General features: G+C 43.7%; 1 protein-coding gene across 3 annotated transcripts in view; it reads right to left on the bottom strand.

Annotated features, from left to right (window-relative positions):
- The window catches only part of mpped2a (metallophosphoesterase domain containing 2a), a 72985-nt gene that overhangs the window by 27365 nt on the left and 25620 nt on the right, over positions 1-20000 (bottom strand). For all 3 annotated transcript variants that reach the window (XM_029426618.1, XM_029426632.1, XM_029426624.1), the window contains exon 4: positions 11771-11996. In XM_029426618.1, coding sequence (XP_029282478.1) covers positions 11771-11996 — 226 coding nt within the window. The remainder of the gene's footprint in view (positions 1-11770; positions 11997-20000) is intronic.

Genomic DNA, 20000 nt, shown 5'->3' with positions numbered 1-20000 from the left:
TATCAACAAAGAAAGCGGAGACTGGTCTAGTCAGGTGAATTTATTATTTATTTATTATTAGCAGGGTTGAACTCTATAACTTTAAAGACAAAATACAATTCTAATACTTTGTTTATGTCCGTTTCATGTTTGTCACATCTGGGATGCAACTAATTATTATTCATGCATCAATTTATTGTTTTGTTTCTACAATGTCAGAAAATACCCATTAAAATCAATTTAAAGTCATTGAGGGTGAACGTCCCTGAATGATGGCTCATGTCAACAAAGAGAAAAACATTTAAACGATTAAGACCTGCATCAATCCTAAACTTACGAGTAGACCTGTCAGCCGTCTGTGATTTTCATACAAAGTTATGTTACAAGGAAAGGCAACCGTCTGAACGAAAGTCTGCATCAGTTCTGTGAATATGTTATGTCCAGTGAGAGAAGAAGGCCGATTACACCAACTGCCCTTTACACTGCTGAATAGACTGGAAGGTCACAGTACACTGCGGTAGATGTGCAGACTATCACATCAAAAGGTCCAAATAAAGTTAATACATTAGATTTTATTCTGCAGTTTACAATGAGGACACGACTTTTTCCAAACCTGCATGCGTGTGTGTAGACGCATGTGGAAACAGTGTCAGACTAAGCTAAACCAAAATAAGAAGAGCTCGTACTACTTCTGTCGTTTGGACACAGACCAGAAAAACATCTTCTACAAAGCTTGCCCCATTTGTCATGTTGAAACATAATGCTTTAGCATTAAGATTTTGCTTTTTAAAAAAGTACACAAAAGTATGTAGACGGGGGTGTCCATATACTTTTGTATAGACAGAGAGATAAATGGGGAGAGGAGGGGAAAAGGAGTCCAGAGGAAAAAGCCTCACAGATCTCTGCCCCCCTCATAATGAAAACAACCACACACACACACACACACACACACACACACACACACACACACACACACACACACACACACACACACACACACACACACACACGACCTTTACAGTGAGAAATGAATACATGAATAAAACTCAAATTGGCAAATCTGCATTTGGCCCTCCAGGTTTCCCCTCGAGGTGAGTTTCAAAGAGTCAAATGAGGGCAGTTGGATTTAATCTGCCGCCTCTGGGAAGCACAAACGCACACACCCTCTCTCGCACACACCCTCTCTCACACACACCCACACCCACACCCACACACACACACACAGGCAAGCCAGCAGACTGATTTGCTATTGAATAAACCAACCAAACATTGATTGCCATTTCATTTGCAGGAACAGGAAGTGATTACTGTGAAGAAAGAGGAGAGGAGAAGTAGAAAAGAAATGACCTTAAATGAAGCGAGGAGAATGGTATTGCATCGGGATAGAAGCGAGGTGGAAAGAAGAAATGAAAGGAGAAAGAGGAGGACGAGAAAAATATGACAGAAGAGGAGAGGACGTGAGAAGAAGGGTGGTGAGGGAAGAGACTCCCCAGTGGATGAGGAAGAGGAGGAGCGAGGAGGGCTTCGGCTGGGAGGATCAGTGAGGAGGTAGCAGTAACAGTTTGACCTTCGACCACGGAGTTAAATTGCGGTCAAGTCCAGAATCACAAAACAGGTTAATCCCTACTCTCTTCTCTGCTCGTACTTCTCTGTTCTGAATCAGTCAGCGGAGCTTATCGGAGTCGGCTGAACCAGCAGGAATTCTCACATATCTGTGACCAGCCTGACTCCTATTATTGATGTCTCAGCTGAGTGTGTGTGCCAGAGATTATTCAATGATTATTTTCATGAATTATTTTTAATTGATTCTTAATTTAGTAAATAATGAATAATGTTCATTGCAGATTCCCAGAGATCAAAATGACGTCTTCAGGCCTGCATATTTAGTCTAATTTTTAAAATCAGAATGGATTCAGTTTACAATGATTGAAAAGAAACAAAAGAAGAAAATAGTGACGAGGAGCTGGATAAAACAAATGATTGGGAATATTTATGACGGATAATCAATTATTCTGCATTAGCGTTAGGGACGGGATTCGTTAACCAGATTCCAAGTTGTCCGTTTCATTTGAAACATGATGGGACGCACCCAATGTTTTCACTGATTATGCTACATTGTAAACAACAAATCGTTTAGGGCATTATCGGCATTAGGAGAGCTAGTTAACGTTAGCAGCCAGAGTACTGCTTACCCAATAACAGAGCGAACAGCTATCCAACGTTAATGAAACAAGGTTCCGTTGAGTTACATTATGATGCGTTCAAGCTCCATTCAGTAAAAATTAGTATTGGCCGGAAATTAAACATTATCATGTGTTAAAATTTAATCATGTAAAATAGTTTTTGGTAAAAAAGGGTTATACAATGACCTGTTTAACTTCCTAACACAAGCTCTAAGCAGCTTATAATTAATTAACAATTAAAACTACTAATGCCAATACTTACTTAAATATATTAAATAATTTGTGTCCTAATCATTTGAATTGTGTGTAAATGTTTGTATGTAAATAACATTCCCACACCATCAAATAAAAGCTTAACCTGTATGTATTCTTTTTCCAACCAACAATCGATCAGGAATTGATAAAGAATAGGATAGATAAGAGGAATGATAATGGAATCAGTATTGATAAAATCTTATCACGTCACATCCCTCATTAGCCTGTATTATGTGTAAAGAAATGGTCACAACTTTTTTTTTTTTTATTACATTTTAGACGTTAAGTGTCTTAAACCAGGGGTAGCCAACGCGGGCACTTGGTCACCCGCAGAGACTACGTGAGTTTAATTGTTTTGCTGTTTTTTTTTTTAATTTATCAATAACACTTTAATTATTAAGTGTAATTTAACATTTAAAATGACAACATTGAATATAGAATTTAAAAAACAAAAACGTTTTATGTATATATGAACTCTGACCCTGTAGGGCTTTAGCTAAATCTCCATTTCCCTTTTCGCTGAGACAAGCTAGCGGGAGCAGCTACCGTGGGGCGCTAGGTGCGTTTTTTTACGCTAAACATGGCAGAAAAGCGAAAGAAAACTAACTATTTTCACAATGATTGGGAGGAAGAATTATTTTTACAACAGTGAAAGAAAAGTGTGTATGTCTCATGGGCGACGGCAAAACGGCACATTGTGGAGACACATCGGTACGTGTCACAGAAGCTACCATGCTAACTCACTAACTCACTAACTAACTAACTAACTAACTACCAGCTGCAGCACTGCGGGCAGAACAAGCCGCGAGTTAAGTTTTGGACAGCAGCATCTCTTTTCACGAGGCCGGGGAACAAGTCACAGAAAGCAAGAGAAGCTTCATTTAGAGCTGCACATTTTTAATAAAGAACAAGGGTCTAAGGACAGAGGATGTCGTAACCTGTACAGTCTGTAAAGCACACTGAGACAAATGTATAATTTGTGATATTGGGCTATACAAATAAATTTGATTTGATTTGATTTGACAAGAAAGCCTTTTCGGACGGAGAGGTCTTGAAAGGTGCAATGATGTTATTGAAAACACTGTTCAAAGACGAGAAGAAAGGTTCCGATGTTACAAAGTTAGTGGTTTGTACAAACAGGATATGATCTGAAGATGTGACAGTTAAAACCTCTTTGAAGATGGGCGAATTCACCCGAAAATTCCTAAAAACGACATACTTAAAGTAAATTGAATGCTGCTCTTCAACCATTTGCACCAGATGCATGATTTTGGTCTAATTGAAAAGATAACTCTCTTATTGTTCTTGCAAAACAGTGAAGAATCACTCCAAGTGCTTCTGGCACTGAGTAATAGTGGTCTGAATATACTGAATTTGAAGAAAATACACTCCGTCTGAAGTTTGTTGTTGAAAAAGATGTCTGAAGGTGGGTATAGCAGGTAGTCCAGAGCTGGAATACACAATAGGAAACATAGAACCAAGTGTTATCAAGTTCACCACCAAAAACCAACTGTGCAATATGTACACGTACTGTACATATTATAATATTTATTAAATGTTATTTTTATTTATTTATAAATAACTTATATACCCATATTACCTGTTAGTAGTAATCACACAGAGTAAGTGAAGTATAAACACATTGTTTTCTAATATTTTTAGGTTTTTTCTCTTCTGTACAATAAATAATAAATATAATTTTGGAAAAACAAACTAAGGGAACAAACGAAAATCTAACGAACGAGGCGCTCATTTTCTATACGATGCGCACGCCACCAGGACGCTGAGCTGGTCCAGGGTCAGTCTGTAACAAAAGAAGAGGGTGGGCACTTTCTTATCAAGTTGACACTCATTGGCTCATGAAGGTTGTAAAAAACCCATCGAAGCTCCGATTGAACAAAATGCTACAAATGTGCTCATTCATACAAAACTGTCAATAAAAGATATTTACAAACAATATCAGAGATGTGATAACTTTGACTTTCAAAAATAAATAATGTTTAAATATGTCTGTTTCCTACCATAAATCATAGTTAATAATCATTGTGAGGAATAATTAACATTAACATGTGATCAGACAGTCTCTTCACATATATGAATATTTATTATGATTATTAATGATAATATTATCATTAAAGGTGAACCGTGCAACTATGTTATTCAGTAGCCCTTGGTATTATTCAGCACCCTTATAGTAGCTCTTAGTATCTCAGTTGGTGACCCCTGGTCTAAATCAAAACATGTCAACTGATCGCCTGGAACAGCACTCGACTTTTTACCATTTTCAAAGGGCAAAAAAACTAAATTCATATTGCAGTGGAGAAGGAACTAAAGCACTAGATTAAAAAGATTAATGAATACATTAAATGGGGTTTAAACTTCAGAGAAAAAAAGACTCAGAGTTTTACTTTCCCCCAAAAGCTTGTTGTCTGGAGCAGAAAGAGTTAACGATGTGAATAAAACTGTCCAGCTCCAAAAGACCTTCAGTTCCTTTTAAAAAGAGGCTCGGTTGACAAGGTGCAGCCTGCAAATCTTTCCACAGTGTGTGTGTGTGTGTGTGTGTGTGTGTGTGTGTGTGTGTGTGTGTGTGTGTGTGTGTGTGTGTGTGTGTGTGTGTGTGTGTGTGTGTGTAGGAGTATGAGAAGAGGAGGTTTATGTATTCGGTCTGTTAAGCATCTGTCATTAAACGGTGTGTGTTGTGTGTCTTTCATGCTACACTGCTTTTACTCCAAGCACGAGTGAAAAGGGTCAGAAGAGAGTTTTATTCAAAATGTATAGATCAGAATTATAAAAAGGTCTTAAAAAATGTCATATTTAGTGATTTGTTCAATAAAGAAAGATTGTAGAAATTAATATCTGGACATTTCAATATCTTTGACCTTCAGGTCAGTCAAACATAAAACTATTTTTTTCAAACATAAATGTTAAATATTTGCTGGTTTCGTTCATGAGGATTTGTTACCGTTTTGCATTTTATATCCTTGAGTTTGAAAGTTTTGGCCGGACAAACGTCAAGAAGACGTCACCTTGGAGAAATAATGAGAATTGTAAAGATGATTAATCGAAAAAATTAAATCATCATTATTATTGATAATGGAAGTAATCTATAATTGCAGCTCTAAAAAAAACATTTTCCAAGTGCTTCATTTATTCAAGACGTTTACGTTCATGTTTCAGTAACTAAATTATGTAGTTTAAGTCACTGAATGAGAGCAGACTCTTCAGAAATACTAACAAATTACAGAAATATAATTATATTTCCTTGCAGCTTTTTCAGTTTAACTAATATCTTATATAAAAGCAATCTGTGGCATATTGGAGCAGTTTTCCTTTGAAAATTAAAAGAGCAACTGTCATTTACACATGACTTCCATGTCATGTCTTATTTTACAGAATTGTGTCATTAAGGTAAGAAAAACTGTAATTTACAACCCACTGTTGACATTGACACAATAAAAACCAAGTAATTTAAGGAATCTGATTCTTACCGCCATCCTTAAGTCTCCTTTTTTTTATATTAATTTAATCTCTGAATGTTATTTTCCCCGGCAATAAACTCACAGCTAGAGGAGCTTTACAACATCTGGGGAAATTTTCCCCTCAACACTTTTCCAGATACTCTAGTGAGATGAATGAACTGAGGCAACATGTTAGACACATGTTTAAGTAACCATAAAGCTGTGTGTGAAAAGGATAGGTTCAAATCCACCTTGGTCCCTGAAGAGTAGAGTTCACACCAGGCTTTACTTCCTGTTTTAGAAGATAAAAGTTGAAACTATCAGCGTGGGAAAGTGCACATTTTAGTTGATATGATGTGAAAGCATGTTTTATTTGTGTGTGCTCCTTTCGAACAAATGCAAAGACAGCAGACACGGATGTGCCATCCAACCTCCACAGCTCATCCAGAATGCTGCAGCCCGACTGGTCATTAACCTCCCCTTCTCCTACATCCAGGCCATGGTCAAAGCACCCTCCACAAATGCCCGTCCGTTTGCCATCATGTCTCCAAAATAGTGGAACGCGCGCCCCATTGATATCAGGTCAGCAGAAAGCCTTCACATCTTTTGTCACAGACTGAATAAGTAAAAATCTGTTTCGACTGCATCTTGGCCAATAATTGGCTTGTCTTATTTGAAGCTATTGCAATTGCACTTAAAATGATTGCACCTATTTGAAGCTGAATACTTTGCAGATTCTTGCAGTTCCGAGTTAGTATTCTCATGATCGGTTGCACTTATTGTAACTTGCTTTGGACAAGAGCATCAGCTAAATTAAATGTAATTTAAATATCCAAATATTTCCGGTGTGAATGGCCCACATGCTGAAGGGACAACCTGCTGCAATAATAAAATGGATTATGTTTGAAAAGCACTGCAGCACAATGTCATTTCTATCCATAAAACCTTTAAAAACAGACATTTAAATGATGGATTGATAAAAATAAAATAAAATGGTGGGAGCAGCAATGGAAAGAAGGATGTAATGTTGCTAATCAGTCAGAGGAGAATGTTTCCTTCCATCTTGTACCCTGTGATACCCTGCTTTAACCTGCTGTACCCTGTGGTACCCTGCTTTAACCTGCTGTACCCTGTGGTACCCTGCTTTAACCTGCTGTACCCTGCTTTAACCTGCTGTACCCCTGCTTTAACCCTGCTGGTACCCTGCTTTAACCTGCTGTACCCTGTGGTACCCGCTACTTTACCCCCTGCTGGTACCCTGCTTTTAACCTGCTGTACCCTGCTGGCTACCCTACTTTTAACTTCTGTAACCTGCTGGTACCCTGCTTTAACCTGCTTCTACCCTGTGGTTACCCTGCTTTAACCTGCTGTACCCTGTGGTCCCTGCTTTCAACCTGCTGTACCCTGTGGCTACCCTGCTTTAAACCTGCTGTACCCTGTGGTACCCTGCTTTAACCCTGCTGTACCCTGTTTGGTACCCTGCTTTAACCTGCTGTACCCTGTGGTACCCTGCTTTACCCTGTGGTACCCTGCTTTACCTGCTTGTACCCTGTGGTACCCTACTTTAACCTGCTGTACCCTGTGGTACCCTGCTTTAACCTGCTGTACCCTGTGGGTACCTGCTTTAACCTGCTGTACCCTGCTTTAACCTGCTGTACCCTGTGGTACCCTGCTTTAACCTGCTGTACCTGTGGTACCCTGCTTTAACCTGCTGTTCCCTGTGGTACCCTGCTTTAACCCTGCTGTACCCTGTGGTACCCTCTGCTTTAACCTGCTGTACCCTGTGGTACCCTGCTTTAACCTGCTGTTACCCTGTGGTACCTGCTTTAACCTCGCTGTACCCTGTGGTACCCTGCCTTTAACTGCTGTACCTGTGGTAACCCTGCATTTAACCTGCTGTTACCTGTGGTACCCTGCCTTTAACCTGCTGTACACTGTGGTACCATGCTTTACCTGCTGTACCATGGGTACCTGCTGTATACCGCTGTACCCTGTGGTACCTGCTTTAACCTGCTGTTACCCTTGTGGCTACCCTTGCTTTAACCTGCTTGTACCCATGTGGATACCCTGCTTTAACCCTGCTGTACCCTGTGGTTACCCTGCTTTTAACCTGCTGTACCCTGTGGTACCCTGGCTTTAACCTGGCTGCTTACCCTGTGCCGTACCCTGCTTTAAACTGCTGTACCCTGTGGTACCCTGCTTTAACTGCTGTTCCCTTGTGGTACCCTGCTTTAACCTGCTGTACCATGTGGCTACCCTGCTTTAACCTGCTGTACCCTGTGGTACCCTGCTTTAACGTGCTGTACCCTGTGGTACCCTGACTTATAACCTGCTGTTTACCCTGTGGTACCCTACTTTAACCTGCTCTGTACCATGCTTGACCATGTGCTGTACCCTGCTTTAACCTACTAACCTGACTGTTACCCTGCTCTGCTGTACCCTGTGGTACCCTGCTTTAACCTGCTGTACCCTGTGGTACCCTGCTTTAACCTGCTGTACCCTGTGGTACCCTGCTTTAACCTGCTGTACCCTGTGGTACCCTGCTTTAACCTGCTGTACCCTGCTTTAACCTGCTGTACCCTGTGGTACCCTGCTTTAACCTGCTGTACCCTGTGGTACCCTGCTTTAACCTGCTGTACCCTGTTTTAACCTGCTGTACCCTGTGGTACCCTGCTTTAACCTGCTGTACCCTGTGGTACCCTGCTTTAACCTGCTGTACCCTGCTTTAACCTGCTGTACCCTGTGGTACCCTGCTTTAACCTGCTGTTCCCTGTGGTACCCTGCTTTAACCTGCTACTTCTCCACGATGTCCGAGAGAAAACGTCAGAGTCCCGTCTGCTCTTGAGGTAGAAATCGGACTAATTGATCCAGCAGTTAATGTGTTTTGCAAAACACAAATCCTTAATATTGAGCTGTGATGAGAATATTTAGGTTGTGTTTTCCATTGCGCTGGCACTGACATGTATTATAATTGAAAGAGGTTTTTTTTTTATTAAGAAAACTGCTTTCTTGTCAAAGTGAAAAGAAATAAAGAAGCATCCTTTTGAAGGCATTTTGATTCTGTTGATATTTTTCAGTTTGAGTTGGACATGGGTGGAAGAAAAAGTGTTTGTGGCATCTGAGGTTAAAAACAAACATCTATTGTCATTATCATAGGGCTGTGCAATATAATTTCAATTAGGATTTTGGCTTCCAACGATTACGAAAACAAGATAATTGGTATAAAACCATGATTGTGCTACACTACGTTTGGACACTCGTCTTCTTGTGGTATAAATCCAGGGCACCCCTTTCTTTGGCAAGTCAGGGACGGCTGCTCGGTGTGGGAGGATCCTTCATGGGAACTCTTCCCGGAGCTGGCTGGCTCTCACAGGAGCCATTTCCTCTGTAGTGGTGCACCACGACCAACTCTTGGTCGGTTTTAAAAAGGCCCGGGGTTAAAGTGGTGCTTTACAAAACCCACCTGACCCGTCTCGTTTTCCATGCTTTGTGGGATGTAACCTATTTTTGCCGTGCCATCACCATTCATATCTATACAACAAAAGTATTTGTTTTTGCCATAATCAGGCAGCTCAACTCCTGTATACATTGTTATAACCAAACATTATATAGGAATCTTGTCATAAAACTTCAGATTACTGAAAGCAGATGTGTGATTAGATGAACTGACCAGCGCTAACCTAACATGTTATATAATTGTGTTTTTAAAAACAGCAGCAGCAGCAGATCAGGCCTCTGCAGATTTATCAGGTGGCAGTTACACGCTACATTTCCTGAGTGATGCTGTCGCGTCCCGGCCAGCAGCAGCAGACCACTGAGGTCTCGGAGGAGCTCGGCCACCCAGGCGGCGAGCTGGTGAGCTGTTGATGAAGTGAGGGGTCACTGCGGGGCTAAGTGAGACCTCACACTGGACAAGCAGGCCAGACCTCGGGCCACTGTGGCATATGGGTGTGAAGGAGGTGAGGAAGCTGAGGAGGGGTGGCAGTGGGGAGGGGGGTGGGACACCCAAGCTGTCCACTCCGCCTCTTACGAGACCCCCAGCTGTCACAACAGACACTTACCAGCCCTCACAGTAAACACCCACCAGGGAGAGGGGGGCAGCATCCTTCCTCTTTCAAACAGAGGGATGTAAAAGAGGAAGGACGGAGGAGAAACGGAGAAGTAATGTCTTCTTCCTGCTGCTGCGATGTCTGAGGAATGCTGGGATCTGCCCCCACACCACTGTCCTCCACCACTTCTGGCTGCAAACCTGCTAATTATAGCGACTGGACGGATGAAGGTGTGACCTAAATAGTTATTTTAGGTCTGGAGCAGACTTGTGAGATAGACAGTGCACAGAGAGAGAGAGGGCAGAGGGAGTCACAGCCTCGACCGGTCACACAACAAAACATACAACTGCAGTGAAGGTGAGCAGAGGTCAGACTGCAAGACTGTTCAAATACTGTAAGACGAGAGCAGGTCACACTGAACTGCAGGCTTCCTCTCTACTGGACTACAGCTGGTGAATGGAGCAGAGCGGGCATCACAAAGAGCAGAATTAAGGATCATTAGAAACACTACTGCATTGGCAAATGATCAGTCTAAGATTACTTCTACTGCAGAGAAATAATGCTGAACTGATAAGTCAATTAATAGATTAGGTACGCAATCAATGGGGAAATGATCCATTCTAAATTTGATCATTGATTTATTCAAAAGAAATATGCAAATTTTGGCTTCACTGGAGTTGCTTCATTTCCCCGTCTCATATCATTACATTTAATTCTTACGTCTTTAAATGTCTCGTTTAGTCAGTCCAAAAACCCAAAGATATTCTGTTTAATATGATATAAAAAAAAAGAAAAAAGCAAGAAATCATTAACTAACAAAAAATAACTCACAAATGTAATTCATGGATAGAATCAACTTGTCCAGCCCTTCTCACTGCAATACAACTGTAAAAACAAATGTTAAGCTGGTGCTTTACACTGTACTTTATGTGGTAAATCTTAACATATGTTTGATATATGTATCTTACCTCAGCTTTCCCTTCATGGAAAGTTAATTAACAAAAGTATCATCGTCTCCTTTAAAGGCATTAATCTTGAGTCAACTATGCAGCTGTAAAATCCTCAACCACTGTGCATCTGCGCCAACAAAAACAAAAGGTATAGCAATGTTGTGTGATATCGGTGAACAAATACTAGATATTGGTATTACAAATACATAATCATATCTCCAGGAAACACTTTCTCCCAAGCGGTTATTTTAAAAGCAGCTACAAAACTATTGTTTCCTGCTTCTAAAGAACCTACAGTTTACCCTATAAATCAATACTGAAGTGACACTAATGCATGAACACGTTACCATTCCTAACATTATTAGTATGACCGTTTGACTGGAGGAGTTTTCTTCCATCGTGAATACAAGTACTTTCTCTGCACAAACACTTCTCACTCCCACTCGCCTGTTTGTTGAATACATGCTGCTTGTACCATTCCTCGACCAAACACCCCCTCACTCCCCCCCCCCCCCCCTCTCTGCGTTCTTTCCACACCTGAGAGCCTATTGACAGAGTGTCCCCGTACCACGCGTATCACTTAACCCCGTGTCAAAACACAGGTGTAACATAAGCCTGGGGAGCAGGCGAAGGTCCTGAGCTCATAAAGAAATGTGTGAGCTGGGAATAGCACCCTGCGTGTAAGAAAGGCTCCTCTTTGAGAGCAGAGTACAGAGTTACTTCAGGGAGGAGAGCTGGATCACAGCCAGACACCGACAGAGAGGAAGGCACATCTTCACCTCAGACATCCACAACACATCAAGACAGACATGCGACTCAGTGGTTATGAAAGACAAAGAAAGAAAGTGATGAGAGTAGTTTTGGATAGAGGGAAAAGGGAAGGGTGGTGCTCTTACCACGGCGCCCCGTATATCCGGAATCCCTTTATAGTGACGTCCGAGTCCTGCAGGTACACACAGTTTGAGAGGAGCGTCTGGACATTGTCAAAGTCCTCTGGTTTGAGTTTGGACACTGAGGGGAATCGGTAGTAATCCTGCTTGACCAGCTCGGCCATAAAGTCCTTATCGAAGGTCAGCTCGTGGTTGCCGGCGATTACCACCTTAAACTCGTACGGGAGGCCACCTAGAAGAGACAAGATGGGGAGAGGGTAGTGAGCTGAAGTCCCAGATCCACACACGTATCCACACGTTCAGCTCTAGTCTGTGTCACTTTCTTACATTACTCTCGTACATTGTTTGGCAAGAATGTCCTCCTCTTTTCCAATACCTCCGACATGAAATAAACCAAAAGCTGTGAATTTATAGCATATTAGGAAAAATTGCTCCACCAATATGTAGCTGATGATTACATTTTGTGCACAAGCCGACTGAAGTGCCGAACTGAACTGATGATGTTGCTAAATGTGTTTTTCCCCCCAAAGATGGTTAGCTGCTGAAATCATTTAGACAGCACTAAACCTCTCCAATCAACGGATAGTGCTTAAATTTGAGCAACATATTTATAAATCAGACATTGAATAAATTCTTCACACACAAACACACAGCATATTTTGTCCAGATGTTGCTCAAGGAGTATTTTGTACTTTTCCACCTGGTTGTCCTGATATTTTATACATGAGCATACCCTCTCCGTAGGAGCTCCCTGTATACCTAACCCAGAGCACAGCTCAGGTCTGGAAAGAAAACTCAGGTAAGTGGAGGGAAAAATACCCTCAATTCAGACCGTGAGAGGTTACAACCACAGCTGACGGCTCTGCTTGACCCCAGCAGACCACCGTCCATCTCTGCAGACGCCGGGCGGCTGGAAAAAGCATGAACCTGAACTAAACAGAGAAGAACATCTATTACAATTCTCATCCTCTCATCTTTCAACTTCTGCTGTGCCCTTTTCGCTCTCCTCTTTGGTGATTTGTCCCGGTTCCCCTTCGCCATCAAGAAACTGACGTACTACTTTATTCCAGCAGATTGAGCACTCGACGAAAGGCTCTGGCCTTCATCACCCCTCTATTCTTTCTCTATATTTCTCTTTTAGGCTTCTTGTGGTCTTTATTTAGCATGCTCTGTACATTCTGTAGAGACTAATCCGCAGCTAATTTATGTGTTCAGTTAACCAGCAGCACCCGCAACCCAATAACATTTAGAAAGAAGCTGCTACTAACGATTATTTTCATTAATGATTAATCTGCAGATTCATTACTCTATTACTCAACAACAACTTGCTTTACAAAATGTCAGAAGACAGTAAGAAACAGAAGTGAGATTTTCTATAGCCTACAGTGTTGTTGGCAGATTGCTAGTTTGGTCCAACCAACCCAAAAACATCCTCACAAGAGAGGCACTGAAGCGTGGGAGGGATCATATATAATGATATTATATATACCGTTATGCCGATTTTACAAAAATGTACAAAAGTCAAATCCTTTCTGTACACAACATGATTATTGCACAGATTTAGAGGTGAGATGCCCACAACCACCTACAACATGAGTTTAACTGGCTCACCAACCTCCGTATTACTGTGGCCGGTAACTGCAGAAGCTTATGGTGCATGCCAAGAGGGCAAATTGAATAAAATGTTGAATAAAGAATCCAATAAAACTTATTTGTTGAATAAAACTGCTTTTGACTCATGACCGTAAGTGAAAGAAAAGATGTAAACTCATGCACTGCTCAATTTTGCAGCGGTCAAGTTCACAATTGGAAATAAAGATAATAGAAAATTCAATCCGGATACGCTGGCTCAATGCAGATATATAAATTCCCCCACATCCATCTAAAGTGTGTGTGTGCAAATGAAAGAATCATGGTCCCCCGGTCCACAGGTTTCATTCCCGCTACTCTAAATTAGCTCTTGTCGCGTCTCAGGATCATAAATTCCAGTCTAACCTTATATGAGAGTGCCGTCTCCCAGTCCCCCAGCACTTTAACTGGATCACGCACTTTAACTGGATCACACACACACACGGCAGGGAAAGATGAGGAAAACATAATTACCATCAAACAACTCCCTCCCCAATACTCTACTGGGAATTTTGACTGCTTTTTATTGCCACTGTGAGACATCTCACCGAGGGCTGGTGGAGTGATGCACCCAGATTTATTTCTTATTCTTCACCGACAAACCGGCATGAAAGAGAAAACTCAGAAGAACTACGCGTGCAGAGAAATTATTTGTCACACCTCTGAAGGCTTACATTTGTATAAAGGATTAAAGAAGGCAACTGCATCTGAAAACATTTCAATCTCTAAGTGTTAAAAATACCCCCTCTACACCCAGGTTGTACCTCCTGCCCCCGCTCATCTCCTCAAATTAATCCTTGAGGAAATATGATGGAACCAAATCAACACGTCTTCATGATGAAGCTGCAAATTGGCAATAGTTTTGTAAAACAAGCCTTTAGCTATAAATCAATATTTAGACATTTGGATGATGCTGAAAACACCTGGAAGTAAAAACAAAACACAATTCTGCTCAATGTTTTAGCGAGTTACTGTTTTTTTATTTTTAGCTCCAGTTCAGCCTCAGCAACAGTCCCAAAGATATTCATTCATACGTTCACAAAAAGGAAAAATGTGCAAATTCTCACAATTGAGAAGCAGACACCGGGGGAACTTTGTCAGAATAATTGGCAATTATTTTGTTGCTCAATCACATAATTGATTAACGGACTTATAGTTTCAGCTCTAGTCCCCGGAAACTGGGTGGGAACAACCAACGTTCGAAAGGGTTGAGATGGAAAGAGGGGGGTTGACAGTCAAGAGGAAAGACGAGGTGCTCAACAGATCGTGGCAGCACACCGGGGGGCGCATGCCCCTCCAGGAGGGGCACGGGAGGGGAGAGGAAAAAGGAAATAGCAGCAGAGGAAAACGAAAAGAAGGCGGAGTGTACAAAGGGGAAAGCACAGAGGCGAAGAGAGGGGGCAAAAGACAAGAAGGGAGGTGCACAAGAGGGGAGGGGACGGGAGAGGGGACAAAACCGAGAGACACACAAACACATAAGAGGAGAGAGAGAGAGAGAGAGAGAGAGAGAGAGAGAGATCAGAGAGAGAGAGAGAGAGAGAGGAGAGAGATAGACACACACAACACCAGGGAGGAGAGACAGAGCGAGAGAGAGGAGAGAGGGAGAAGGACAGAGGAGGAGGAGAGAGACACACAGAGCGAGAGGGAGAGAGAGACAGAGAGAGAGAGACACAAGACTATGAGAGAGAGAGATGAGAGAGAACACACAAGAGAGAGAGAACACACAGAGAGAGGGAGGAGAGAGACACGAGAGAGCGAAGAGAGACACACACGAGAGAAGAGACACACAAGAGAGATGAGACACACACAGAGAGAGAGAGCAGAGAGAGAGAGAGACAGGAGACGAGAGGAGAGTAGAGAGTAGAGGAGAGAGAGAGAGAGAGGAAGAGAGAGGAGAGAGGCGACACACCACAGAGAATGAGAGATGAGACCACACGAGGAGAGAGAAGAGAGAGAGGAGAGAGAGCGAGAAAGAGAGGAGAGAGACCACACACACAGAGAGAGAAGAGAGAGAGAGAGAGAGAGAGAGAGAGAGAGAGAACACAGACACACAGGAGAGAGAGAGGAGACAGACACAGAGAGCGAGAGAGCCACCACAGAGAGAGATGGAGAGAGGAGAGAGACACACAGAGAGAGTAGAGGAGAGAGAGATGGGAGAGGAGAGAGAGAGAGAGAGAGAGAGGGGGGGAGAGAGAGGAGAGAGAGAGGAGAGAGGAGAGAGAGGACACACACAGAGAGAGAGAACACAGAGAGAGAGAGAGATGAGAGAAAGAGAGAGAGACACACTACACAGGAGAGAGAGATGAGGAGGAGAGAGAGAGAGAGGGAGAGAGAGAGAGAGGGGGGGGGAGAGAGGAGAGAGAGAGAAGAGAGGAGAGAGGAGAGAGAGACACACAGGGGGGGGAGGGGAGAAAAAGGAGAGAGAGACAACACACACACAACACAGAGGAGAGAGAGCGGAGAGAGAGAGAGAAACAGGGAGAGGAGGAGAGAAGAGAGGAGACACAGAGTGGTGGGAGAGGAGAACACAGAGAGACACACACAGGAGTAGAGAGATCAGAGAGCACACACACTACAGAGAGAGCGATGACAGAGAGAGGACAGTAGAGAGAGAGAGAGATAGACAGAGATGAGACACAGAGAGACAGACACCACACAAGATAGAGAGAGAGAGAGAGAAGAGAGAGAGGGAGCGAGAGCGGAGACGAGAGAGGCGAGAGGAGAGAGAGAGAGAGAGAGAGAGAGAGGAGAGAGAGAGAGAGAGAGAGAGAGAGAGAGAGAGAGAGAGAGAGAGAGAGAGAGAGAGAGAGGAGAGAGAAGAGAGACGAGAGCGAGAGAGAGAGAGAGGAGAGAGAGAGAGAGAGAGAGACGAGGAGACACAGCCATCAGAACGCACACACATGGAGAGGAGAGAGGAGAGAGAGAGAGAGAGAGAGAGAGAGAGAGAGAGAGAGAGAGAGAGAGAGAGAGAGACGAGAGAGAGGAGAATGAGAGAGACATGACAGAGAGAGGAGACAGACGAGAACGAGTAGGACAGACAACAGAGAGAGAGAGACAGGACACAGAGAGAGAGAGACAGACCACAGAGAGAGAGAGAGACAGACACAGAGCGAGAGAGAGACAGAAACCAGGAGAGAGAGAGACAGACACAGAGAGAGTAAGAGCGAGACAGACAAAGAGATAGAGAATACAAAGAGAGAGAGAGACAGCAACGAGAGAGACAGAACAGAGAGATAGAGAGGACAGACACAGAGAGGAAGAGAGAAGAGACAGAGATGAGACAGAAGAGAGGACACAGGAGAGAGAGACCACACAGAGAGAGAGAGAGAGAGAGAGAGAGAGAGAGAGAGAGAGACAGACAGAACAGAGAGAGAGACAGAGACAGACAGAGACAGAGACAGAGACAGAGACAGGGACAGAGACAGGGACAGAGACAGAGAGAGAGAGAGATAAAGAGAGAGAGAGAGACCCACACCACACCACAGAAGACAGACACAGAGGAGACAGATCACAGACAGAGAGAGGAGAGATAGAGATAGACACATATAGAGACACACAGATAGAGACATGACACAGAAAGGAAGAGAACAGAGACATATACGAGAAAAGAGGTAAGATTATGGGGTGGGGGGAGGGGGGGGATGGGGGGGGGGGGGGGGGGGAAGGGAAATGAAAGGAAGAGTGGGGAGGGGGAGGAGGAGGGGAAGAGGGAGAGGGGGAGGAAGGGAAGGGGAGGTAAGAGAGAGAAAAGGAAGAGAGGGTGGGAGGGGGGGGAGAGGGGAGGGGTGGGGAGGAGGGGTGTGGACGGGAGAAAAGAAAAGGTGTATTGTGTGGGGTGAGATTTAAATAGGTAGATGGTGATTAAAAATATATGGTAGGGATAACAGAGTGTTAAGGATATTGGATTAATTTAAAGATAGAATTGGAGGGAAGGTGTAAAAGATAATGTATAAAAAGAAGGAGCGAGGAAATATTCAAGGAATAGTGGATATGGTGTGAAAAAAAGATAGTGATTGTAAGATATAAAGGATAGTATATATAGAGAAGGATGGAAAAAAAAAAGAGGTGGTTGGAGATGTTTGAGTGCAAGAGAGGTGGTTTGATTTATGGGGTTGAGTGGAGAAGTAGGAGAGGGAGGGAAATATTTAGTAAGGGGTGAAGAAGGAAGATTGTGGGATAATAGAAGATAGAAATATTATGATAAGTAAAGATGATAGATGGTGAGAAGAGATAAGAGGGGGATAAAACGATTGTGAAAAAGATAGTGGAGGACTAAAGAGGGGAAGTGGGAAAGAGGGGGAGGGGGAAAGAGGAGCTGGGGAGATGGAGAGGGAGTAAGAGGGGGAGGGAGAGAGAGGGGGAGAGAGAGAGAGAGAGAGAGGGAGGGGGAGGGAGAGAGAGGGGGAGAGAGCAGGGGGGGGGGAGAAGAGAGACACACGAGAGAGAGAGAGACCACACAAGAGAGAGAAGAGAGAGAGAAGAGAGAGAGAGAGAGAGGAGAGACACACACACAGAGAGAGTAGACGAGACAGACACAGAGAGAACAGAGAGAGAGACATGAACAGAGACGAGAGAGACGAGACACAGACGAGAGAGACAGAGCACAGAGAGAGAGAGACAGACAGACACAGACACAGAGAGAGACAGACACTCGAGAGAGAGAGACAGACACAGAGAGAGACAGACACAGAGGTAGAGAGAGAGAGAACAGCACAGATAGACAGACACAGAGAGATAGAGAGAGAGAGAGGAAGAGAGAGAGATACAGGAAACAGAGAGGGGGGGGGGGAAGAAGGAGAGGGAGGGGGGGAGAGAGAGGAGAGAGAGAGCGAGAGAAGAGAGAGAGAGAGAGAGAGAGAGAGAGAGAGAGCGAGAGAGAGACAGACACAGAGAGACAGAAAAAGAGAGACAGACACAGAGAGAGAGAGAGACAGCAAGAGAGAGACAGACACAGAGAGAGAGAGAGACAGAGAGAGAGCAGAGACGATGAGCGACACACAAGAGAGAGAGAGGAGGACGAGAGAGAGAGACACACAGAGAGAGACACACAGAGACACGCAGAGAGAGAGAGAGAGAGAGATAGAGAGATAAGATAGATAGAGAGAGAGAGATAGAGAGCGATAAGAGAGAGAGACAGCAGAGACAGAGAGAGAGAAAGAGAGACAGATAAGAGGAGAGAGATAAGAGACACAGAGAGAGAAGAGAGACATAAGAGAGAGAAGAGACACAGAGCGAGAGACACAGAGGCGAGAGACGAGAGAACAGAGACACAGACGAGAGAGAGAGGAGATGGGGGAGAGAGCGATACAGAGAGCCAACAGAGAGAGAGAGAAGAACAGACAGACAGACAGAGAGAGAGAGAGAGAAGAGAGAGAGAGAGAAGAGAGAGAGAGAGAGAGAGAGAGAGAGATACATAAAGAAAGAGAGAGAGAGAGAGAGAACAACAGACAGAGAGAGAGAGATGAAGACAGAAAGAGAGAGAGAGAGACAAAGGGACAAGGAGAGAGGAGAGACAGACAGGACAGAGAGAGAGATAGAGAGAGAGAGAGACAGACAGAGAGAGAGACAGGACAGACAGGAGGAGCGGCGAGAGCGAGAGCGAGACAGAGAGAGAGAGAGAGCGACAGACAGCAGAACGAGAGAGAGGAGAGAGAGAGATGACAACCGACATACACATTATATATCTATTCTACACACACATATATACATCATATTTATATATAGATTACCACACAGATATAACATACACATAAAGATACATTACATATACATATATATAGTATATGTATGTGTATGTAGAGAGATGGGGAGGGAGAGTAGGGGAGAGAGAGGAGAGGAGGGGGAGGGAGAGAGAGGGGGAGGGAGAGAGGGGGGTGGGGAGAGGAGAGAGACACACAGGAGAGAGAGAGACACAGCAGAGAGGAGAGAGAGAGAGAAGAGAGAGAGAGAGAGAGCGAGTAGCGAGAGAGAGAAGGAAGAGACACACACAGAGAGAGAGACAGACACAGAGAGAGGAGAGAGATAGAGAGAGAGAGAGAGAGCGAGAGAGACACAACACAGAGAGGGAGAGAGAGTACACATTGAGAAGAGAGAGAGAGAGAGAAGAGAGAGTAGAGAGAGAGCACAGAGAGAGAGAGACATCACAGAGAGAGAGCGAGAAGGAGAGAGACACAAACACACCACACAAGAGAGAGAGAGGAGAGAGAGAGAGAGAGACCCCACACAGTAGAGTAGAGACCAGACAAAGAGAGATGAGAGATGAGAGATAGAAGACACAGAGAGAGAGACAGAACAAGAGATGAGAGACCAGACACAGAGAGAGAGAGATAGAGAGATAGATAGAGACAGACAAAGAGAGAGAGAGAGCAGAGAGAGAGAGAGAGAGAGAGTGGAGGGAGAGGGAAGGAGAGAGAGAGAGGAGAGAGAGAGAGAGAGAGAGAGAGAAGGGAGAGAGAAGAGAGGGAGAGAGAGAGAGAAGGGGAGAGAAGAGAGAGAAGAGAGAGAGAGAGGGGGAGGGGAGAGGAGAGAGAGGGGGAGGGAGAGAGAGAGGGAGAGAGAGAGAGAGGGGGAGAGAGAGGGGAGAGAGAGGGGGAGAGAGAGAGGGGGA

The sequence above is a fragment of the Cottoperca gobio genome, chromosome 3 (assembly GCF_900634415.1).
Source record: "Cottoperca gobio chromosome 3, fCotGob3.1, whole genome shotgun sequence".
NCBI classification, from domain to species: Eukaryota; Metazoa; Chordata; class Actinopteri; order Perciformes; family Bovichtidae; genus Cottoperca; species Cottoperca gobio.
This window is presented reverse-complemented; position numbering and strand designations above follow the sequence as displayed.